Source organism: Fistularia commersonii, chromosome 25 (assembly GCF_037954325.1).
Source record: "Fistularia commersonii isolate RoL2024-O1a breed Wild chromosome 25, RoL_Fcom_v1.0, whole genome shotgun sequence".
Taxonomy (NCBI): domain Eukaryota; kingdom Metazoa; phylum Chordata; class Actinopteri; order Syngnathiformes; family Fistulariidae; genus Fistularia; species Fistularia commersonii.
The window spans coordinates 13762137-13785828 of record NC_141308.1 but is presented as its reverse complement, the minus strand read 5'-3'; the positions used below and the strand labels follow the sequence as shown (position 1 = coordinate 13785828).

Genomic DNA, 23692 nt, shown 5'->3' with positions numbered 1-23692 from the left:
GTGGGAAATGTAGTTTCTGGTTACGGCTTATTTATTTTATTTTTTTTGTTTTCAGACCTTTTAAGATGTTCTCACGGGCCGCAGAAAACGACGTGGCGGGCCACATTTGGCCCGCGGGCCTTGAGTTTAACACGTGCTGCAGAGATTTGTGCACATTATACCATTGGTAAGAGACTGAAGTAAGCTGCACTCTGCATTTATCTAATGAATATATCATGAGCGACATTGCAGGGTCGCCGGGCATTGAGGAGTTGGGTTATTACCAACAAATTTTGTGTGTATGATAATAAAACAAGAGAATCCAGACAATTGAACCGGCTATATTAAGTGTATTTACCTTGAGGACCGGTTAAAGCTGCAGTTGGCATTGTGCTCTATTGCATCACTCACTGGCTCCACCCTTCATGCTACAATGCTAAGCTAAATGCAACTTTATGCATTCCAACGCTTCTTCTGACGCCTCGTCCCGTCGTCCACAGTTGACCCTTAGCGAGACGCTGTTTTCCGCACGTATCCCTGCAGACGGACCGGTTCAAACCACCGTTTCGTTCGTCATGATTGAGCGTTTCTCAATCTTTCGCCGCAAAGGACTGCGATACCGGTCGCCTCTGACCCTTATCCCTGACGCTGATTTCCCGCCGCGGGCACTGATTCACCCGTGGGACGCAGTTACCGAACAGGAAGTGGCTCCAGATGTTCTACCAGACAAAAAAGGGAAACGTTTTCTAAAAAGTCATAGTGATAAAAACTGTCGAGGTTGTTTTCTTGTTGTTGAGACATCCTTTCCGCCTGTCGTGATGGGAAACACCCGCTTGCCACGCTTGCGGGAAGCAGCGACGTTTATTAAAGCTAAACTTTTAAAATCTATTTATCTCTGTGTCGCCCCTGCTGGTGAGCGCTCACCTCCGGTACAACGAATGTTCACGATTTAGCCGGTTAGCGACTCCCTAATTGGGATTTTCAAGTAGTCGTATGTCGGTTAGCCTCGAGACGAAAACATCACCTTCCAAAGACGAGAGGTGTCTTTTTATTTTCCACCCACGCGGTGCTAAAACATTCACACATTTTTTTTTCAATTCTTATTAGTATCGTTTTTAGCAAACCGCGTCACCACGCGTATGCGGTTTGCTAAAAACAACGGAGGATCTGTATCAACCAATGGCGACCTGCTTTATCTAAAGAAGCAGCCGTCACGACTTGATAGCGAAAACTCAACTCTGCAGTTTCGGCGGAAACGATTGTAGTTCCTTTCTCCGCTTTTTTTCCCGGTCATTTTACGAGGAGGAGGCTTCAACTTTTAAAATTTTTTATTTTCTGTATTACAAAAACACCAAAAAATTAGCTTGAATTTTTCAACATGCGACACAACGGCGCAGCGGCTAGCACTACCGCCTCACAGTGAGAAGGTCCCTGGTTGGAGTCTCCATGTTCTCCCCGTGGGGTTCCTCAGGGTTCTCCAGATTCCTCCCACAGTCCAAACATGAGAGGATGAACGGTTGTATGCTGGTCCAACGTGAAACGCCTCTCGGCCAATCACAGCTGGGATAGGCTCCGCCACAGACAATGAATGAATACGTGACAAATCAACAGAAACTTACAAATTAAGAGCAAAATATAGCACCAAAAAAAAAAAAAATTGCGATGAATGCCCAGTAAATGTAAAAAAAGGAGGTGACCATTTGTGCGCCGATGTCGGATCTGTCCGAGATTTTTCTGTTGGTTATTCGGTTACATGGAAAGAGACGGGTTCAAGAAGGTTGCGATTGGGGGGAGAAAAGTGTCAGGGGTACAAAGGGATAGAAGAACATCAGCCAGAAGGAAAGGAAAGGTGGAGGAGACTGTGGTGAGATGGTCCACCAACAGTGACAATGACCAAAAGACAGCAGGCGGAGCTGGAGGTCGCAGAGATGAAGATACTGAGGTTCTCTTTGGGAGCGACCACATGGTCGATGTTTTGGAGAGAAGGTCAGAGATGGTTGGGTCATGGACAAAGGAGGGAGAGTCAATATATTGGTTGACTGATGCTGGAATTGGACGTCTCGAGGATTTATGGGTGTTGTAAGAGAGGATATGGAGGATCTTTGGCACAGGGGTGCAGGACACGTATGACTGAGAAAAAGCGATGACTGAGACGGTTGGGACACGAAGAAGAGGAAGAAGAAGAAGAAGAAGATGAAGAAGAGGAAGAAGAAGAAGATTCGGTTGCATCAAAAAAGCCTTAGAAAAAGAAAAACCGAAGCGATCATCGAGGTCTCAGTAGTCGTAGTAGGAGTGCGGCGTCTTCTGCGACGTGGACCTGGTGCTCTGGCTGCTGAAGCTCATGTGTCTCTTCATGCAAGGGATCCTCTTCCCCAGTAGCCTCCTGAAGTGACTCTGGAACTTCTTGCCCACGAAGGTGTAGAAGATGGGGCTGATGCAGCTGTACATGTAGGCGATGTTGCGCGTGACGTACTGGGCGTAGTCCAGGCTGCGGATCGTGTCGCAGTCGCCATCGCCGCTGCCGAGCTGAATGGCCCGCAGCAGGATGACCACGTTGTACGGCGTCCAGCAGAAGAAGAAGGTGGCGATGATGAGGAATATGAGCTTGATGGTGCGACACTTCCCCTGGAGGCGGGTGGACAGGATGCGGAGGGTGATGCTGATGTAGCAGTACATGACCATAACCAGCGGGATGAGGAAGAAGACCACGAACTGTTGGTAGTAGGTGAGGAGATGCCAGGTCAGCATCTTCTCCTTGGTGTTCACGTGTTCGTCGCACATCAGCCCGTTCTCCATGTGCTCCCACACCGTCTTCAGGACCAGCTCCTTGGTGCTGGCCAGGATGCTGACGCACCACACCGCCACCGAGCTGGCCGCGGCGTACGCCCTCGTCCGCCACTTGCCCGTGGTCACCGCGTGCACCACCGCCAGGTACCGGTCGAAGGTCATGAGCGTGAGGAAGAGGATGGAGCTGTAGAAGCCGATGAAGTAGGCGCTGCTCACCATCTTGCACAGCGGGACCCCGAAGATCCACTCGGACTTGTAGTACGTGGCCCAGAACGGGAGGCTGCTGGCGAAGAGGACGTTGGAGAACACCAGATTCAGGAGGAAGATGTTGGTCACCGTGGTGAGCTTCTCGTACTTGAAGATGATGAAGATGACCAGCCCGTTGCCGAAGAAACTCAAGAGGAATATCACATAGTAGAAGACGGGGATGAACGTGGCGCCGAACTGGTTGACGTCCTGCTTGGAGCAGAACTCCACCGTGTGGTTGACCACGGCGATGTTGTCCGTCGTGTTATCCAACCACGCGAACATCTCCAGGAAGTCAGCGTACATGTCGTCCATGACTGGAGTCATCCTGAAGAAACCACAAAGACGGACATTACGAGGAGAAGCTTTTCGTAGCTTCTTATCGACGGGTCGCGGTTTCATCCTTAATAACAACCCCTGGGGTTAAAACCAACCCTTAGGTATCTCGCTAAACATCTCAGTCGTCCTCATGGTTCTTCTCGGGCACCTGGATATCAGAGTAAAAGCCAGCAGCTGTGGGTCTGCTTGTGAAACCCACTTTTTGTATATGCAGAAGAGAAACTGCTGAATTCCACCGGAGGAGAGCCGGCGTTCAACCGTCACCCGTTCATTTCTTCCGGATCTGCAAATATTGGAAAATCAAACTTCTTCCTTTTAAATGAGCGCAGCGGCTCTGCGTCGCTGTCGATTTTAATCTCCTGCAGATCCTCAAAGCCCAGAGGAACGGAGAAGACGTTTCTCAGTCGCACGGTGACATGAAATTAACAAAATATACTGCTCAAAAAAATAAAGGGAACACTTGAACAACACAATGTAACTCCAAGTCAATCCCACTTGTGTGAAATCATAGTGTCCACTCAGGAAGCAACACACATTCATTTGGACTTGTTTTAAGGACATTACATCAAAGTTGGATCAGCCTGGAGTTTGTTTTTACACTTTAAGTTGGAGTGTGATTCCTAATCCAGACCTCCATGGGTTGATACAATTGATTTCCATGGATCATTTTGGTGTGATTTTGTTGTCAGCACATTCAACTGTGTAAAGAGCAAAGTATTTCATAAGAATATTTCATTCATTTAGATCTAGGATGTGTTTTTTAAGTGTTCCCTCTATTTTTTTGAGCAGTGTAATAATAAAGTGAAAATTATCCCAAAAGTACAGTAACATTAAACTATGAGGTATAAAGGGCGAGTCCAAAAAGTCATTTCCATTTATTATCAATTTTATCGCCGATATCCTATCATATTTGACCACCTGAAGGAAACTCCCTCTTTTGCCATTTAAACCCTGTTTGTTTTCACTTTGCCATTTAAACCCCGCTTGCGAGTCGCCTCGAAACCCGTCAAAACAAAAGAGGAAGCGGCTGCTCTTCGTTTTCTACGCCCGAGTTTGAGTTCATCTCCTTCATCTGCAAAAAAGTGCAGGATCTGCAAGGTTCTAGACTCTTCCAGCCTCTATTTATTTCTAAAAGATTCTGAAAAATGTCAGCTAGAGGTTCATGAACATTAAATGATCTGGAGAAAATGAGTCTTCTAGAATTGTGCTTGAGTTCTGAGGAAAAGGTTTGGAATGAGTAGAATTTTAAACATCGAGAAGAAATTGTGATAAAAAAAAGTTGCCCGAAAATCACGAATCAGTTTGTTATCAAACCTTGCAGGAGAAGCTGCGAAAAAGCTCGTCTGGACTCACCGGAGCTGCTCTCTAGGCAGGAAGTCCGATCTGCGAGTCGCAGCATCTCTGGACGGGTTTTAAAACCTCCCTCCGGCCTGGAAGGGCGGAGTGTTTGGACGCTTTCTTAGGCCGAGAGAGAAAACGATACGACGCCGTGGCTTCTTTTTCACACTTTGTGCAAAGTCTAATCTGTGTGTTTTCAACTTATGACACCTTTTTTTTTTTTTTTCCCTTTTTCTCAGTAACACTTCCCTCTCCGCAGAGGAGGTGTGAAAACGGAGTTATTTTCGTCTGATGAAAGATAAGACAGCAAACAAATAGCAAGCGATTCATCCGCTAAGAACGACCGGGCGAGAAATTAAATCTGAAAACGTGGAACTAATAGCGGGGATGAGTTTGTGCATGTGGTGCAGGAGTGTCCTGGAATTTTATTTTAAATAAATTCTGTCGTCAATCTCTCTCAGTTTCAAGCGGTCTTCTCAGAAGGCGGCCCTGAACATCCTCCACACGTCCGCCGAGGTTTTAAAAGAAGAGGAAAAAGAAAAAAAAAAACAACGGCGGATCGGAACTGGAGAGATTTTTTTCAAATGTCAGCAGGAAGTGACGGCGGTGTTTCTCCTTGCTGTGCACGGTGCTACATGCATGGGTGGAGACAAGGGTCGAGGGTGGGAAAGGTAATCAGCTGCAATGAAAGGAAAGGGCATCCAGGAGAAGACGGGAGGTGAAGACCTGGAGGTTCTTCTTTGGGCGCCAGGAAGGACAGAACCTCAGGTTAGGTGTTCTGGAGTCGGACGGAGATGGTTTGAGCTGGCGAAGATCAGGGTGGCGGGATGATGAGGTTGGAAATCAAGAGGAAGACCAGAGAGGAGGTTTATGGACGGACGGAGAGACCACAGGTGTTTTATTACAGAGAAAATCATTCAGGTTCGTTCTTTGGCGTCCGTGGTTTCTTGTTCTGGTGGGTGCAATTCCACCCACGGCCACTAGGGGGTCCGTTCGGACACGGCGGTCCTTCTCCTGATCCTGAAGATGACGAAGAAGACCATGCATTTCAAAGACCGTTGCCATGACGACGTCAGCAGCATCCTGTTTCCACGCAGAGCCCGCCGTCCTGGCTCTGCACCCCCGGAGGATCCAGCAGGTCGATGGTCTTCCCGTCTCGGAGCCGCAGGACGGCGAGCTTCAGGTGCCACCTGGAGGGGGCGACAAGCTGGTAAATACTGAATGAAAGGTGTGTGTGTGTGTGTGTGTGTGTGTGTGGAGAGGACACACTGACCTGCTGGTCTTCAGGTCCCTGGCTGAGGTCGTGTAAAGGTAGCCACCTGTCTTACTTCCTGTCACTGGGATCTTCATCTGCAGGTGGACACATAAATAAGAGAAAGAACGAAGGACGAGGAAGATGAACCTAATCTACAACCAATCATCTGCCTTCATCTCACCCACTACCAATCACCTGCCTCCATCTCACCCGCAACCAATCATCTGCTTCCATCTCAGCTGCAACCAATCATCTGCTTCCATCTCAGCTGCAACCAATCATCTGCTTCGATCTAACCCGCATCCAATCACCTTTCTCCATTCCACCCGCATCCAATTATCTGCCACCATCACACCCACATCCATTATCTGCCACCATCTAAGCCAGCAACCAATCACCTTCCTTCATTTCACCTGCAACCAATCATCTGCTTCCATCTAACCTGCAACCAATCGCCTTCCTCCATTCCAGCCACACCAATCATCTGCCACCATCTAAGCCAGCAACCAATCACCCGCACCCAATCATCTGTTTCCATCTCAGCTGCAACCAATCCCCTTCCTCCATCTCACCTGCAACCAATCATCTGCTTCCATCTAACCTGCATCCAATCACCTTCCTCCATCTCACCTGCAACCAATCACCTGCCTTCATCTGACCCGCATCCAATCATCTTCCACCATCTAACCTCCTCCTCTACATCGTCTCCTCTCACACCCTCTCCATCCCCAAGCATCTTCTCCACCTCCTCCAACATCAGCATCCTTCCACCCAGATCTTCACCGTCCCTCTTCCGTCCAAAGCATCTCTCAGAACATCTCCCGAACCATCCGGAGCAGCAAAGCGTTAGAAAGTTCTGCGAAGCCAAAGTACCTGAGCCACGAAGCCATCCACGCGATTGTCTCTGTCCGTCAGGTGGACGTTGTGGACTTTCAAAGGCGGGGCTCCCAGCGTTTCCATGGCGACCGGGCAGGTCTCCAGCTTCTGCACGGCCATCCGGTGGTACTCCGACTCCAGGAACTTCTCTTGTGGGACACGAGAGACAAGACGAGAACCTATGACTTCCCTTCAGGTCAGCCTTGAAGGACGGGATGGAAAAGCAGAGGTTCAAAAAGAGCCTTTGCTAATCTTGCTAGTCTGCTTCCATCTCAGCTGCAACCAATCACCTTCCTCCATCTCACACGCAACCAATCATCTGCTTCCATCTAACCCGCATCCAATCACATTTCTCCTTTCCACCTGCAACCAATCACCTGCCTTCATCTCACCCACAACCAATCATCTGCTTCCATCTCACCCAGAACCAATCATCTGCTTCCATCTCAGCTGCAACCAATCACCTTCCTCCATTCCACCCGCAATAAATCACCTGCCTTCATCTCACGCGCTACCAATCATCTGCTTCCATCTAACCCACATCCAATCACCTTTCTCCATTCCACCCGCAACCAATCACCTGCCTTCATCTCACCTGCATCCAATCATCTGCCACCATTTAAGCCCACAACCAATCATCTGCTTCCATCTCACCCGCAACCAATCACCGGCCTTCATCTCACCTGCAACCAATCACCTTTCTCCATTCCACCCACACCAATCATCTGCCACCAGCTAAGTGTCCTGAACCTCTGGAGACCCTTCTTTGTTGGAGTCATTTGGTTTGAGGCCCAGAAGTTGGTGGAGGTCAAGTGACCTCACATGTGGACTCGGGGGTCACACAAGTGAACCTCTGGAGACCATTTTCCTTTTTTATGTGGGTTGACCGGCATGTTGAAAACTTTGGGGAAAACATGCTAACGTTCATCCAACAGGAAGGTTGGAGGTTTGATCCTGGCAAGTCCTGTCAACATCAGCCTCTAGCATGGCAGCTCTGCCAGACAAGGAGTTTTAGTGTCCTCAAATGAGGACACTTACTTTTCCACAAACTTTGGAAAAATGCTAAGGTTCCACCCAATGGGACGTTTGGCGCTTCCAACTGTCTGAATACCGAAGTGCTTTGGAATACAAGTGGAGAACATCTGCTGCCGGTGAGGGACTCCACACTGCATCGGTGTCATTCGGTGCTAAAAAGGTCCCTTCACGAGAAGACAAGAAGGTGAGTAGACTGAAACAACTGCAAAGGTTAATTGGTTTGTCTGTGATTTCAAAAAAAGTTTCTCCGACGGGGACGAGAAGATGATTTGAACATTTCTAGCAATGACGTCCCTCAGGTCAGCTGTGGTCCACTCCAGGGTGCAGGGGCTTCGCTGCTCGGGCAGTTAGCAGTTTCTAATTTACCTGAATATCAAACTTGGAAGATGTTCTCCATGTAGGAGGACACAACAGCACAGACGTAGAAGTTGTTTAGATGATGAACTAACACCAGTTCCTCGGAACCCAGAATGTGAAATCGCCGCTGTGTTACTACCAGCCCTGAGTCACTCCAAACTGTCTCAACCTCAGGGACACTTCCCTTTTTTTTGTGTTTTAAAAACCAAGATGCGTCTTCTGAGTGCTTGATACTGCGGTTAATCCTGAGACTCTTCGTGTTGTGATGTTATGATTCTTCCTCTGGCAACATTCCCCCTTTTGACCTTTTCTGACTCTTTTCATGCTTCTATCGTAAATAGCGCATCAGACGTCATCAGATTGCCTGTCATTCATTGGCCGAACCGTGTAGTCACTGAGAACGTCCATTTTTTAGAAGCTGCTAGAGCAGCCGTGGGCAAACTACGGCCCGCGGGCCATACATGGCCCGTTGGACTTTTTAATCCGGCCCGCCAGACATGAAACTTTATACGATTCAACCTCATTTATTTGACCTTTTCTCTGAAATACCTGCGTTCTTCATACCCGTTGACATTCGTTGTGTTACTCTTTATGTCACTTTTTCACTTTGCCCTTTGAAAACTTCTGTAAAAATGAGCAAAGGAAGCGGAAAGTGGACAGCGGGAGTTCCGAGTGTTTAGAATACAATATCAGCCGTGTCACTTTGCCAGGAAGCGTGATAACTATGCTAGCAAAGGGTCAACGCAGGGTGAGCTAATTTACAGACTCGCCGACATTTTTTTTTATGACAAACTTAAAGAGCCGAGTACAGAAGCAAGCCTTCAAATTAGCGATTAGCCATGTTTGTAAACCTCCAGAGGATGACACATAAGATGCCCACGATGTTTGGTTCCACCTACAAACACCAACAAAGCCCTTCAGAGATCCAATTTAACTGACCAACATCCTCGGATCCATCCTGAGAAAACCCACGAGATGAACTCCAGATTCTGATGCACTGGAAAAATGTCATTTTACTAATTGAATTTTAGACGCACTTCTATCCATGTCATGTATATTAGTTATGAGGCAAATTTTAGAACCCATTTCAGCCCACGAGTCAAAAGGATCATGAGCGCTACACGTTAGCATGCCCTTCCTGTGCTCTTCTCTGGGATGCCGAGATAAGAAGCCACAGACGGAGCAGCGGGTTCACCATGCGGGTTCACCATGGCGACCATTGTTTGTTTGTTCAGCTTTGCAAAGAAGAAAAAAAACACATCACGGCTGTTTGGCGCCGCCGTGCCACGTCGACGAGGGGTTATGAAGCGGCGGAAGCCGGGTCGAGTCCAACCTTCGGTTAGACGTCTCCATCCGTGGCCCTGCACGTCTTCCCCGCCTCCATCCCTACTGTGACCCTTCAGGAAGTGTGATTTCATGTGCGCGCAGCGTTTCGCAAACGCCGCTCACGTGCTGTCAAATCGATGATGTTTCACTGTGTGGGGTCGCCATGGAAACACAATTATTACCAACGAATGGGCGATAAGTCTGCTCACTCTGCATGAGGTGGTACATGGTGGCGACCCCGCCGCCCGTCAGCAAGGTGGTGAAGATGGCGAGCTGCTGCAGTTTACTGGTGGACACCCTCATCTCCGCCCACTTTCGGGCGCCGGCAGGCGTCGTGAGATGGGTTCCTTGAGGCAGGGCGAAACGGGAGAACGTTACAAGAACCAGACAGAAACCCGCATTTCAACATCTCCCTATTTGCTCAAGGATGGAAAGTCTCATGTCGGATAAATGGAACTAATTAAGGGAGATTTAATTTCAGAATCACAATCCCTGCAGGGTGCAGAGCAGGAGGGGCAGGATGCAGCTTTTTGGTGGGTTGGTGGAGGCGGAGAAGGTGTCAGAAGGTGTTGTTAACCAACATCCTCTGCGACCTGATATTGAGGAAGCTAATGATCCACCCGATGAATTGGTGTTTGAGATGGAAACACTTGATCAGCTTCTCTGGGAGTTCCCCAGAGTTGCAGGGTGGTGAAGGCTGAGGAGAAGGAGTTAAACAAGGAGTACAACTGCTAAGCGACGTCTCCTCATCTAAAAATGAGCAGAGGAAGCGGAAAGTGGACAGCGGGAGTTCCGAGTGTTTAGAATACAATATCAGCCGTGTCACTTTGCCAGGAAGCGTGATAACTATGCTAGCAAAGGGTCAACGCAGGGTGAGCTAATTTACAGACTCGCCGACATTTTTTTTTTATGACAAACTTAAAGAGCCGAGTACAGAAGCAAGCCTTCAAATTAGCGATTAGCCATGTTTGTAAACCTCCAGAGGATGACACATAAGATGCCCACGATGTTTGGTTCCACCTACAAACACCAACAAAGCCCTTCAGAGATCCAATTTAACTGACCAACATCCTCGGATCCATCCTGAGAAAACCCACGAGATGAACTCCAGATTCTGATGCACTGGAAAAATGTCATTTTACTAATTGAATTTTAGACGCACTTCTATCCATGTCCTGTATATTAGTTATGAGGCAAATTTTAGAACCCATCTCAGCCCACGAGTCAAAAGGATCATGAGCGCTACACGTTAGCATGCCCTTCCTGTGCTCTTCTCTGGGATGCCAAGATAAGAAGCCACAGAGCGGGTTCACCTGTTGGTTATTAACCAACATCCTCTGCGACCTGATATTGAGGAAGCTGATGATCCACCCGATGAATTGGTGTTTGAGATGGAAACATTTGATCAGCTTCTCTGGCAGTTCCCCAGAGTTGCAGGGTGGTGAAGGCTGAGGAGACGTCGCTTAGCAGTTGTACTCCTTGTTTAACTCCTTCTCCTCAGCCTAAGAACCAGCAAAGAAGATTCTTTGTCTTCTCTGAAGGTGAGGGCTGAATAAAATACAAATCTGACAGTAGTAAAGCAAAGGGGTGTCAGAAAAAGGTTAAAAACTACCAAGTACTTACTATGAAAGTTACACAGCAGATGCTGCTTAGAATGAGATCTCTACCTGTGTTAAACTAGAGATCACTGCGGTGGATTGTCAGTCCAATCACATTTCTCAAGGCTGAACCGTTTTATTTTTTCCATTTCATTTCGTTTCTCTTGCCCTCCAAGTCCAAATTCTTATTCTTTACGAGTAAAAGTGTATTATAAGTGTATTATAATGAGACAAGTCGCGTTCATCAATGCCATGCTGGAGGCTAGCCCTTTGGCTCAGCAGTTACACAGCGGGCATTTAAAACTGAAATACTACTTTTAAGGGTTTTTGCGATATTTACTATTATTGATTTTCAGCATTCTTTCTTGTTGTAACTGTGATATTATTAGATGTTGCCATGTTATTGCACATTTAGGCGGCTCTCCCCATCCATCTTTAGCGTTAGCAAAATAAGCTATCTTATAAGCCATCGCGATCCGAAACGCTCTCCGGTTCGACTCGCCCCCGACGTTTCGGTTATCAATATTACCGTTTTACAGCCGTTAATTTGGGGAAGCAGGGGTGCAGGAGAACCGATCATACCGGGATGCAACGCACGGCGGAGGACGTCCGTCCGTCCCACAGCGGCGGCTTTGTTGTCTTCCGCATACGTCACACATGCGGTGACCAATCGGGTGTGAGTGCGCGTGCTGCCCGGAAGAGAACCCGTCGAGGAATGAAAATAAAAACAAAAAATAAAAGTAGAAAATAAATACATCGGATACAGAAGATAAATGTAAATTTCAATGATAAGCTGCTCTCCTTTTTCTTTAGTAGTTAAGATAAGATACTTTATTGATCCCCCATAGGGGAAATTCGTTTGTCACAGCAGTGCAACAATGACACTATCAATAAATAATAATAAAGGAGCCAATTTAAAGATAGAAAAAGACATCCACAAAAATAGACAGCAAAATGAACAACAACAATGATTAAAAATAGACAACAGAATGAAAAAACAGCATGGGTGAGAATAGACAACAAAAACGACAACAACAATGGAATAGACAAAATGACAAAAATAAACAGGATACGAGTGAAGCGATACTAACAAGGCTTGATTTATTAAATTCGGTCCTAGTGGTGCAGGGTGTAACCTGCGTGATTAAAAGTGATTGATTGAAACAAAAAATTACATTTTCAAAGGTTTTATTGTGAGGAACATTATCTGTGCTTTCCAGTGAAGAGGGACGCATGCGAAGAACTGAAGGAGAAAAAAACAACCCATGTCTTATCTCTGAATTACAGCCTCAAAAAACTTACCTGGGTGTGACACAAGCCTCAAATTCAAACACAGAAAAGAATCAATTGTCACATGCAGTGTAGAAATGTGTTTCCCTGGACAGTGAAATTCTTATTTTGCTGTCCGCAATGCATTTGGATATGTACAGATAGGAGGAGTGTAAACATTAATATAAATTATAAAATATTAAAACATTTTCCATCTTCAATCAGTGGCAGTGGGGAGGGTGAAGGACACTGGGAGCCATTCCTGTTCCTTTATGTTGTCCATTATTATCCCTGACGTTGTTGCTGTTGTGTTGTTGTTGTCTATTTATTCGTGTATGTCTTGTTATCTTCTGTCTTCGGTCTCTCTATTTATATTTATATTCATATTTATTTTACCATTTTATTTTTTTACATTAAAACTGCTACACTGCTGTGGCAAGGGAATTTCCCCAATGGGGATATATAAAGTTTATCTTATCTTCAAAGGATTATATATATGAATATGCATGGCGGCATAACAATAAACCATTTGAGTGCAGCAGTAAGCTGATTGCTGACTTTGGCACATACACACACACACACACACACACACACAAAAAAAACAAAATCAGCCGCGTTTTGTTAATTTTGTCCCCCCCGGGCCACCGTAGCCCACTTCCGGTGACGTCACATCATCGACGGAGCGTGATACCGGCCTTACTCGCTCGCTCGTGTGTGGTGAGACCCTTTTTATTTTATTTCTTTTAATAAACAAATCAAAACAAATCAGTGCAGTCAAGGGAAACACAAAAATACAAATATAAAAAAACAGACAGCCATGTAAAGAGTATAACGGTGCTTAAACATACACACACAGATTTCAAAAAAAAAAATTCCAAACTAAAAGTCGTTCTTCCTTCCGGTTTTGAAGTCCATTTAAAGTCCCTTTTGTGAATATGAAAATTTCCCAAGAGCAATAATTAAACAAAAAATTATACAAATTTTGAGTGAATAGTATAAATAGATATGCATATGTACAAACAAACATGCCAAAGTAGATACAAACCAGGATGAGGAAGCATAAGGACATTAGTTTTGCTTGCAGTCACTTAACTGTACGAGTTAACAGTATTAAAGGTTTGTGCGAAATGTTTAATTCTAGAAGAAAAAGAAAATACATAAAAACAAATAAATAAATGGCAAGGGGAATATAATATGTATTTAACTTGGTGGTTCAAAAAGAATCTCAGTTATAAAGCTGTATATTTTTCGGTTTTTGGATTTTTCCACAAGTTTTAAGGATTTTTTTTATATAATTCAAAATCGTTTATAAAGAGCATAAAATTCATTTTTGCATTCTGTTTTTGTGAATGAAGAACTCGGCCAGGCCTAAAAATAAAATTGATACAGAGTTCATCTCTTTTTTTGCTTAAAAGTAAAACAAATGTTCTATCATCTCCTGAGAAAGAAATTGCTGACAATGGATATTTGTCTGTTGTCATTTTCAAGTTTTAGCCCAAAAGCCCTGTACTTTTTTGCATGAGAAAAATATATGGTCAGTTGTCTCAATGTTGTCTTCACATAATGTATAAATATTATCTTCAATATTAAAGCGTACCCTCAATAATTCTTCAGATGGTTAGGTATCATTCATAATGCAGCCTCAGGGCGGCACTGGCCCGTGTCTCTCCAAGCCTGCCTTGGGGGGGCACGGAGCAGTGTCTCCCTGAGCCGGTCCCAAGCCCGGATAAATGCAGAGGGTTGCGTCAGGAAGGGCATCCGGCGTAAAACTTTTGCCAAAACCAAATATGCGAGACAACCAAAACTATACTGAAGAGAACAGACAGGAGTTCAGGGAGGTGCGGCGAAAGGTAAAGATAGAGGTAGCAAAGGCAAAACAAAGGGCTTATGATGACTTGTATGCTCAGTTGGATAGTAAGGAGGGTGAGAATGATCTATACAGGTTGGCGAAACAGAGAGATAAAGATGGAAAGGATGTACAACAGGTCCGGGTGATAAAGGACAGAGAGGGAAATGTATTGACAGATGCTAGAAGAGTGATGGGAAGATGGAAAGAGTACTTTGAAGAACTGATGAATGTGGAAAATGAAAGAGAGGCAAGGGTAGAAGAGGTGATTATCGTAGACCACAAAGTAGCAAAAATTAGTAAAAGTGAAGTGAGGAAGGCATTGAAGAGGATGAAGAGTGGAAAAGCAGTTGGTCCTGATGATATACCTGTGGGGGTGTGGAAGTGCCTAGGAGAGGCAGCGGTAGATTTTCTGACTAGATTATTCAACAGGATCTTAGAGAGTGAGAAGATGCCTGAAGAATGGAGACAAAGTGTGACGGTGCCTATTTTTAAGAATAAAGGGGATGTGCAGAATTGTGGCAACTACAGAGGGATAAAGTTGATGAGCCATACAATGAAGTTATGGGAAAGAGTAGTAGAAACTAGACTGAGAGCAGAAGTCAGCATTTGTGAACAGCAGTATGGCTTCATGCCTAGGAAGAGTACTACAGATGCAGTATTTGCGTTGAGAATGCTAATAGAAAAGTACAGAGAAGGCCAGAGGGAGTTACATTACGTTTTTGTAGACCTAGAAAAAGCATATGACAGGGTGCCAAGAGAGGAGCTCTGGTATTGTATGAGGAAGTCTGGAGTGGCAGAGAAGTATGTTAGACTGGTGCAGGACATGTATGCTAGCTGTGAGACACTGGTACGGTGTGCTGTAGGGGTAACCGAGAAGTTCAAGGTGGAGGTGGGACTCCATCAGGGATCAGCTCTGAGCCCCTTCTTGTTCGCAATGGTGATGGATAGGCTGACAGATGAGGTTAGACAGGAATCCCCATGGACTATGATGTTTGCAGATGACGTTGTGATCTGTAGTGAGAGCAGACAACAGGTAGAGGAAAATCTAGAGAGGTGGAGGTATGCTCTGGAAAGGAGAGGAATGAAAGTTAGTGGCAGCAAGACAGAATATATGTGTGTGAACGAGAGGAACTCGGGTGGAGCAGTGAGGCTACAGGGAATGGAGATCAAGAAGCTGGAGGATTTCAGGTACTTAGGGTCAACAGTCCAGAGCAACGGAGAGTGCGGAAAAGAGGTGAAGAGACGGGTCCAAGCAGGTTGGAATGGGTGGAGAAAAGTGTCAGGGGTACTATGTGATAGAAGACTATCGGCCAGAATAAAAGGAAAGGTGTACAAGACAGTGGCGAGACCAGCGATGATGTTTGGACTAGAAACTGTTCCAATGACCAAAAGACAGCAGGCAGAACTAGAGGTTGCAGAGATGAAGATGTTGAGGTTCTCTTTGAGAGTGACCAGGATGGAGAGGATCAGGAATGAGTCTATCAGAGGAACAGCACATGTTCGATGTTTTGGAGAGAAGGTCAGAGAAGCCAGACTGAGATGGTTGGGTCATGTACAGAGAAGAGATAGTGAATATATTGGTAGACGGATGCTGGAATTGGAGCTGCCAGGCAAGAGGTCTCGAGGAAGACCAAAGAGAAGATTTATGGACGTAGTGAGAGAGGATATGAAGGTAGTTGGTGTGAGAGAGGAAGATCCAGAGAATAGGGTTAGATGGAGAAAGTTGACTCGCTGTGGCGACACCTAACGGGAAAAGCCGAAAGAAGAAGAAGAAGTTAGGTATCATTCATAATTTTGAAGTGGGTCTCTTTTGCCTTGGGGGTAGAGTCAGATACATAGTTCGCAACGGGACAATTGATTCCTATCAAATCTATTTAAAATATCATTTTGGTTTTGATGTCCAGGGAATAAGTTTTCTGTAAAACATTTTCTAATAAAGGAGTTGCTGCATTTTCTGTCCAGAATTGAGATTCCCTTGAGTGAAAGTGGGGGCAACTGTGGTTGTACGGTTCGGTGCGTCATTATATTTTTGGTTAGGAATACAAATTGTCAAGGCAGTGCGTTACGTAACATCATGAACTCTAGTATGGGAGGGTTAAAGCTGTGTTTAGTACAGAATTGTTCATCGTCTGAAAGACTGCCATTGTCAATGATTGACCATATACCTTTCTCAAACCGTTCCTTGTAAAATACAGATTTATTGTGATGTAGCACATATCTATTATTCCATATTATTGCACCGTGTGGTGAGAAATTGTGTACATATATCATTTTCCAGTACAATAATATTTGTTTATGGAACTCTGAAAATTTGACAGGAATCTTGTTGATATCAAAGTCAGAGATAAGCAGAAGACTTAGGCCGCCGACTTTGTTGAAGAAGTAGTTAAGGATACAATACCAGAAAGAATGATTATGTTTGATCCAGGATTTCAACCAGTTCACCTTCAATGTCCCATTCAGGCAGTCCAAATCTATCACTTTCAGCCCTCCTTCACTTGTTTCTCTCACCATATGTGATTTTTTTAGATAATGTGGTCTGTTTCTCCAGATAAAATTAAAATTTATTTGGTTAATAGAGTTTATGAGTTGATTTGGAATAGCAATGGAATACACTGGGTATATACATGTAGATAAACATTCCATTCTGGTCAAATATATCCCGCCTAATATTGATGAATCCCTTTGGAGCCATATATTCAATTAAGCTTTATTTAATCAGTGAGTTTAGATTCCATGTTCCTGGACTGATTTAACTTTTGATCCTTAGAAAGGAAAAATACCCAAGTATTTTATTTCTGATTTAATAGGAACATTGCTGATTTCTTTCAATGGTGAGTCATGAAGTGCAAAAAGTTCACCTTTCTTTAAGTTTAAGGATAATCCTGAAGCCTTGGAGAATTTTTTTATTTTTTCAACACTTACTGGGATTTGATGTTTATTTTTCAGAATAAGAATAATAACAACTTTATTTATCCCGAAGGAAATTTTTGTGCCAGAGTTACAAGAAAAACACAACAATCATAAATAATAGTAGAAGATTGTATAAAAAGTAAAAAAAAAAAAAAGGGGGGGGGGGTGATAAGAAATACAAGTAAACCATAAAGTGTCTTAAGTACCAAATGAAAGATAAGGAGTGCAGAATATTGTTGGGATTTTGTGTCATAATTGTAACGCACTATGTTTCCATGCATTCATCGTATTTACTGTTTATTTTGATTGTAGTCCTTGTTTGACATGAGAACGCTCATGTCAAGAGAGGGACTTGCAAAATCCCCTATCTCAAATTGTAGAGTCTCCCACCTCACACCATTGTTTCACAATCAATTGCAAAGACTGTTAAAATGTAACTGCGAGACCCCATCACGTAATGTCAAGGAATGCACTTCCTGTGCTTTTCCAATGACAGGACTTCTTCCGAACCGCGACATCAATCAAAGCCCGGTTTTACACAGCCCCGGTGCTCACCTTCCAAGAGGGCGTGAAACCCCCCGGTTTTACGCCCTTTGGCCAAGAGATATGAAATGAGCTTGATCCTTTGGATTTGGACCTGAACTTCTTCATCGACACATTCGCCTGGACGCGTCTCAGCAGGTGTTTAGAGGAGCTGAACGATTCTCGTGGGGTGACGTTCATTCTGGCACGGGATATTATGTAAGTGAATTTTCCTGACTTTGAATAAACCATTCTTGCTTGATTAGTTCCTGGCCGTTGTGACGTTTTTCCCCGAATGATGATCTGAACACACCGGGACAACAAAACTTTTAAGGAACAAAAGAGATGAACTACGTGTCAATGTTATTTTAGGCCTGGCCAAGTTCTTCATTCACAGAAACAGAAAAATGTTCCCCGAATTTTACGTTCTTTATAAATGATTTTGTATTATATAAAAAAATCCTTAAAACTTATGGAAAAATCCAAAAACCAAAAAATATAGTTTGATGTCTGAGATTCCTTGTGAACCACCAACTTAATTACATGTTAAATTCCCCTTGCAAGTTTTTTTTTCTCCCTTTTTCATTTTATTTGTTTATCTATTTATCTAATAATTTCCTTTCTTTTTTGTCTAGCACTATACATTTCTCAGAAACCGTTAACACTATTAACCTCTAATTACATACAGAACGAATGTCCTTATGTCCTTTGCTTCCTCATCCCTGGTTATTTCATTGACGTTCAGTTCTACCTTGCCATGTTTATTTGTACGTATGAATATTTGTTTGTACTATTTATGTTCAATAAAAACAAACAAAAAACACCGGGACAACCAAGGCCGGTCCAGTGGCAGGAGCCACAAAAACGGACAGTATGAAAAATGAAGTGACATATTGCACAGTTATGAACAGAAATAGAGATGTGTCATCCGCCAGCTGGCTAATAATAATTTTTGTACGCAACACGTCTAACTTTTGTATATCGTCACAATTTGTAATATAAGTGGCTAGCACTTCGGTAGCTAGCATAAATAAATAAGGGGGGAGATCGGGATTCCCAGGAAAGGCGCCGCTCGGTAGGATAACACAGCTATTAATATTCTCAAATCCAAACTGTTCGAGCGTTGCTAAGATAAATGCATTTTCGACCGAAACAAAAGCTTTATAAAAGTCCCAAAGAGCAATAAAGTTGTGCAAAAGACACAAAGTCCTTTACTACGGTGCGTTCTTCATAGAGAGGACGCTTCCTCTCCACTTCCGGCGCTCCACTTCCGGTTTCCGGTCTGTTCCCCCCCCCCCGCAGGCCGAGCAGCTTCGGCCGGACTCGGGGAGTTTCGTAGCTCCGGTAACCTCCTCCGCCGCCTCCCGGTTTCATGACGGAGAAACGGCGCGGACACACGAAGGCTGTGCGTAAATGTTCCGGTAGGATTTGTATTTAAACCCCCGCGTTGAAGCTGTTTCTTCCAATATACAGGTAATTATCGTTCGCTTTTAATTTCGTGTTAATTTTCCGGCGCCTTTTTGCTAAGATGTTTTGCTAGTTTCTTGCTAATTACCGTCTCATTTCACCTACCGGTAATTGTACCCGAACCCTCAAACCCCAATATTTTTAAATTTTTATCCCTCTCAACCCAATATAATTAATCATTCTTATAGTATGTGTATTTTTTCTCTCTTTTATTTAATTATGTAACCTTCATGTACACGTTAAGTAACCTCTTTTATAAGGAAGCCAAAACAGGCAGCAACAAATACAAAACACATTTATAAAAATAAACTGTCAAAACATGAGAAAAAGGAAAAGAAAATGAGGATATATTTATATCATTATATTTATTTTATAAATTTAAATTTTATATATATATATATATATATATATATAAAATTTAAATTAATAAAATGATCCAAAGGATCATATATATGTATATATATAATTTATATCTAAATAAATATATATATATATATTAATCATGTATATATGTATTTAAATGTGTTCATATATTAATTATATATATTTAATTTATATATATTTAAATAAATTATGAAGATGAAGATAAATGACCAGATGAAGTAATTTAAATTCATGTTTTAGGCATTAAAATGCTGAATGAAATGAAGTCGGTTTGTGTTTATAACACAGTGGAGATGTCTGTGGAGGTTCTTATGGGGAATTCTTGTTGAAATCTTCTTGTCATGGCAACTGGACTCGAATTTCTCCTCTTGAAGATGTTTCAGCCCTCACCCGAGAACTGAAGAAGCCTCTGGGATGAAGGGCTGAAACGTCTTCAAGTGAAGAAATTCAAGATTTCAACAGGAATACACATTGTAGAAGAGACAGGTGGAGGAGTTGAAGGACGAAACATAAAAAAATTAATCAGCACAATAAAGTGCAGTCAAAGAAAGTGGTGGAAATTCAGTTTGCCATTGGACAAATAGAGAGTTGCGACGACTATTCTGCAAGCTATTTCATGCAGGAGCTGCAGAAACGGGCTCTTTCAGCCAGTCCAGTTCGGGCTACGACCGAACTTGTGAACAGATCAGGAATGGAGGGATGTAGAATTTTGATTTAAAATACACCTCTCGTGAACATCTTCCCTTCCCTCAGCCAGGATGTTTGGCGCAGCGGTGGTCGGCGTGGGCACGGCGGGCTCGGTGAGGATACGGGACATGTTGGCGCCGCTAAGGGGAAGTTCTGCAGAGAGATTCGCCCTCAAAGGGTTCGTGTCCAGGTGAGGCTTCCATCCGTCGGGGCGCCGATCTGTCGTCTGCCAGTCAGAAAGTGAAGAAATTACCAGCCGAAGATCTGATCACAGAGGCCGCTTGGACTTTGATATTTGCTAGGAAGCCCGACGTTTGCTTTAGATCCGGCTTTTTTATTGGGTTGTTGCTAAGTTTCACATTAATCGTAATAAAACATTTCCCGGATGTCGACGGAAACAAACATTTGAATCTCTTTGTTGTCGCTCGTTTGTAGTTTGTGTTTGTTTTTTTATTTTTTTCAAACATATGCGCTTTCATGTTTTGTTTTTGAAGTATTAGAATTTTTTTGTGATTTAATAGCCATATTCTAGCCAACGAAGAAAAAAAAAAACAGCAGAAAAATATCGTAAAATGAAACTAAAATTCACTTGATAAAATAGATAAAATACAAGATCTTCTTTGCGGGCACGCATTCTTGGAAGAGACGGCTTCTCACTTTCAACCACTTGCAGCGATGACAAATGTGTTTTGTGGACTGTATAAGAGCGTAATATAGTGGATGGCGGCTTGATCGCAGTTTGCGGGAGGCTAGTAAAGGGTTAAGTGAGATTCGTTGACGGTTTAATCTATCACGTGTCGAAATAATCACGTCTCTACTTGGCGGAAATTAGCTTTTGGAGGGTGGTTTTGGAAGTTAACTCCCGTAAAAAGCGAAGGTCCTCCGTATCTCGGTCTCCAGGAGGGAGCTGGGCTCCCTGCAGGGGGTCGGCCAGCTGTCGGCGGAGGAGGCGCTGACCCGGGACGACATCCACGCCGTCTTCGTCTGCACCGAGAACATGTCTCACCAGGAGGACGTGAGGTACGTGACGCAACGTCCTCGTCCACGGTTCACTTCCTCTAGCTCTATTAATCAGCATCTGTTTGGCATTTCTCAAAATCCCGGTTTATTTCTGTATCTACACATACAGTCCATGTACATAGAAACGCAGATATCCGTGTTTGTATGTTCATATGTCTGTTTATGCGTGACGTGCTCTCTGCAGGAGGTTCCTTCAGGCCGGGAAACACGTCTGCGTGGAGTATCCCATGGCGATGAGCTACGAGGGCGCCGTGGAGCTGTGGGATCTGGCCCGGAAGAAGGGTGAGGTCACGGAGAACCAGACCGGACATCACCGGAGGTGTTGATCCCGCACTGATCGGCAGCTAAATCCCAACACGGAGCTCAAAAGCACATGAAAACGTCACATCGTCGGGATGTTTGGAAGACGTCTTATTTTGGTTTCAAGTAACAAAACCCAAATTTAAGCCAAATGAGCAACAAACCCACAGGATGTTTAACACGTGACGTACGCACCAGTCGGGTTTTCACCACACAGATACCGATAATTGTGAATGATTTCGACCTGGTCCGGTTGACCGCGGTCCTTCTGGAGAATTTCCCCTGTTGCATCAAAGTCTGCATCCAGTCACTTTGAAATGAAGCTGAGTTGAAACATGTTCTCACACACAGGAGTGGTCCTCCATGAGGAGCACATTGAGCTGCTGTCTGAAGACTACAAGCAGCTGAAGAGAGCGGTGGCAGGAAAAACCCTGCAGGAGGGAACGCTTCACTTCACTGGTGAGATGCCACCCTTCTTTTCTTCCTCCACGTCTTCTCGGTCAAACCTCCTGCCATCGGTCTCGGACCGCACGTCTTCATTCTGGGGTAAAAAGTTACAACATACCTCTGCACAAGAGGCTTGAGCAGATGAGTGTTTTACTTTCCTTCGCAGGAGGCGTCCTGAAGCCCGGGTTCGGCTTCCCGGCGTTCAGCGGCATCGCACGCCTCACCACCCTGGTGGAGCTGTTCGGAGAGCTCTCGGTGAGCGCGGCCTCCGTCGAGGAGGATCCCGGCAACAGCTACATCAAGATGACAGTGAAGCTGCTCACGTCAGACAATAGGTGGGAGAGTGTGTGTCCGTACCATCCCCCTTCACACATACACACACCATGAGCTGCAGACACAAACATCTCTTATCGCTCGTCCAGTGTTTGTTTTTAACCTCCACGGTGGGGCCTCCTCCACGGTGGGGCCTCCTCCACGGTGGGGCCTCCTCCACAGTTGGCCCCCTTTGACCTAAAAATAATCATAATAATAATGATGCATTTTATTTGAAGGCACCTTGTTTGTCACAAAAGCCCCTGCAGGACTTTTCAATCCGATTATTTGTGCAAACACTGCAGAATCAGTCCGGTGTGTATGCATTTTGTATATTTCTGATCGGCTCCAGCCCCACGGTGCTCCAGTCGTTTTCCAGGTTTCTCTCCCCTTTTGTAATCCCCTTCACAATCGGAACGACAGAACTGTTTCCACTAAATGTTCCACAGTCCGTCATCACCCTGTCCCCTTCCAGGCCCCTGACGTGGATAGAGGAGCGAGGGCCGGGCCTCTCCAGGTTCAAGAACATCAACTTCCAGTTCCAGTGCAGCACCTTGACCCAGATCCCCCCGGCGCCCAGAGGGACGGTGGGCCTCTTCATGCAGGACCTGGTCCTGTTCGCCTCCAAGCTGGAGGGCGCGGTGAGTCCGGAGGAGCTGCAGAGAGAGCAGACCAGGGTCCTGCACTGCCTGCAGCTGGCAGATAAGATACAGCAACTCTGCCAGAACTGAAGGGTCTCTGCTCAGCGAAACACATAAAAAAATCGGTCATTGCTAATCCATGAGTCACCTCCAATGCCTGAGGGATCCACGCTTGGACCTCTGAAATCTTCAAAACACTGCTTTATATCTGCTGTTGTAGAGTTGTTTTTATTTATTCCATTTGGTTAAAGATGGTTTCATATATGGAATGTATTAATAGCAAAAAAAAAAGAAACACACCTGCTGACAACTTGAATGAGCAGTGACAGACCAGATCCACGCCTTGCGTTGGGAAACTCTGGATGCCTGACAGTTTGAGTGCTGTTTTGCAATTCATAATTAAAGACTGAAAGTGTTTTCAGGTTTGGTTGGGGTTTAATGTGTCTTTGTGTGAGAGAGAAGGCTCTAAATATTAACAGGAACTCATCGAAAAGTCAAGTGGGGACTTTGAATAAGATTTAAATGAGAGAATGATTGTTTACTTTCTCTTTGGGGGGGGTTTGGGTTTGGGATTTTCTTAGAATGCTGCCACCTAGTGGTGATTGTGTGAACTGCACCTTGGAGAAGAGGCGTCACAATTTGTTACTGAAATTAAATGAATGAAAGAAAAATGGCTCCAAACTAAACAATTCATTAATTATTCACATGCCTGGTTTTTCTCTGCAGAGGGACATCCCATGATGCC

General features: G+C 44.5%; 3 protein-coding genes across 9 annotated transcripts; 1 reads left to right on the top strand and 2 right to left on the bottom strand.

The window, feature by feature from the left end:
• Nucleotides 1-1337: 1337 nt before the first annotated feature.
• On the bottom strand, nucleotides 1338-5419 carry ccr12a (chemokine (C-C motif) receptor 12a). 2 transcript variants are annotated; one of them, XM_086173241.1, is made up of 2 exons: nucleotides 4666-5419; nucleotides 1338-3340 (listed from the first exon to the last, which is right to left on the bottom strand). In XM_086173241.1, the coding sequence occupies exon 2, from the start codon at nucleotides 3337-3339 to the stop codon at nucleotides 2254-2256; it is 1086 nt and encodes a 361-aa protein (XP_086029367.1). In that variant the 5' UTR covers nucleotide 3340; nucleotides 4666-5419; the 3' UTR covers nucleotides 1338-2253. The 2 variants fall into 2 exon arrangements, with proteins under 2 accessions (XP_086029367.1, XP_086029366.1); XM_086173240.1 differs by having other exon boundaries at nucleotides 4705-5419.
• Nucleotides 5420-5556: 137 nt separating this feature from the next.
• On the bottom strand, nucleotides 5557-11800 carry coa1 (cytochrome C oxidase assembly factor 1). Of its 3 annotated transcripts, none has more exons than XM_086173242.1 (5): nucleotides 11666-11800; nucleotides 9721-9885; nucleotides 6818-6969; nucleotides 5963-6039; nucleotides 5557-5879 (listed from the first exon to the last, which is right to left on the bottom strand). In XM_086173242.1, the coding sequence occupies exons 2-5, from the start codon at nucleotides 9839-9841 to the stop codon at nucleotides 5762-5764; spliced, it is 468 nt and encodes a 155-aa protein (XP_086029368.1). In that variant the 5' UTR covers nucleotides 9842-9885; nucleotides 11666-11800; the 3' UTR covers nucleotides 5557-5761. The 3 variants fall into 3 exon arrangements, with proteins under 3 accessions (XP_086029368.1, XP_086029371.1, XP_086029369.1); XM_086173245.1 differs by having other exon boundaries at nucleotides 9748-9885; nucleotides 11666-11799; XM_086173243.1 differs by having other exon boundaries at nucleotides 11719-11792.
• A 1273-nt stretch (nucleotides 11801-13073) lies between these two features.
• Nucleotides 13074-23644, top strand: blvra (biliverdin reductase A). Of its 4 annotated transcripts, none has more exons than XM_086172170.1 (7): nucleotides 13074-13122; nucleotides 20294-20417; nucleotides 21128-21247; nucleotides 21432-21529; nucleotides 21899-22006; nucleotides 22161-22329; nucleotides 22782-23644. In XM_086172170.1, the coding sequence occupies exons 2-7, from the start codon at nucleotides 20299-20301 to the stop codon at nucleotides 23035-23037; spliced, it is 870 nt and encodes a 289-aa protein (XP_086028296.1). In that variant the 5' UTR covers nucleotides 13074-13122; nucleotides 20294-20298; the 3' UTR covers nucleotides 23038-23644. The 4 variants fall into 4 exon arrangements, with proteins under 4 accessions (XP_086028296.1, XP_086028298.1, XP_086028297.1 ...); XM_086172172.1 differs by having other exon boundaries at nucleotides 13102-13122; nucleotides 20298-20417; XM_086172171.1 differs by lacking the exon at nucleotides 13074-13122 and adding an exon at nucleotides 17666-17908.
• Nucleotides 23645-23692: the final 48 nt, after the last annotated feature.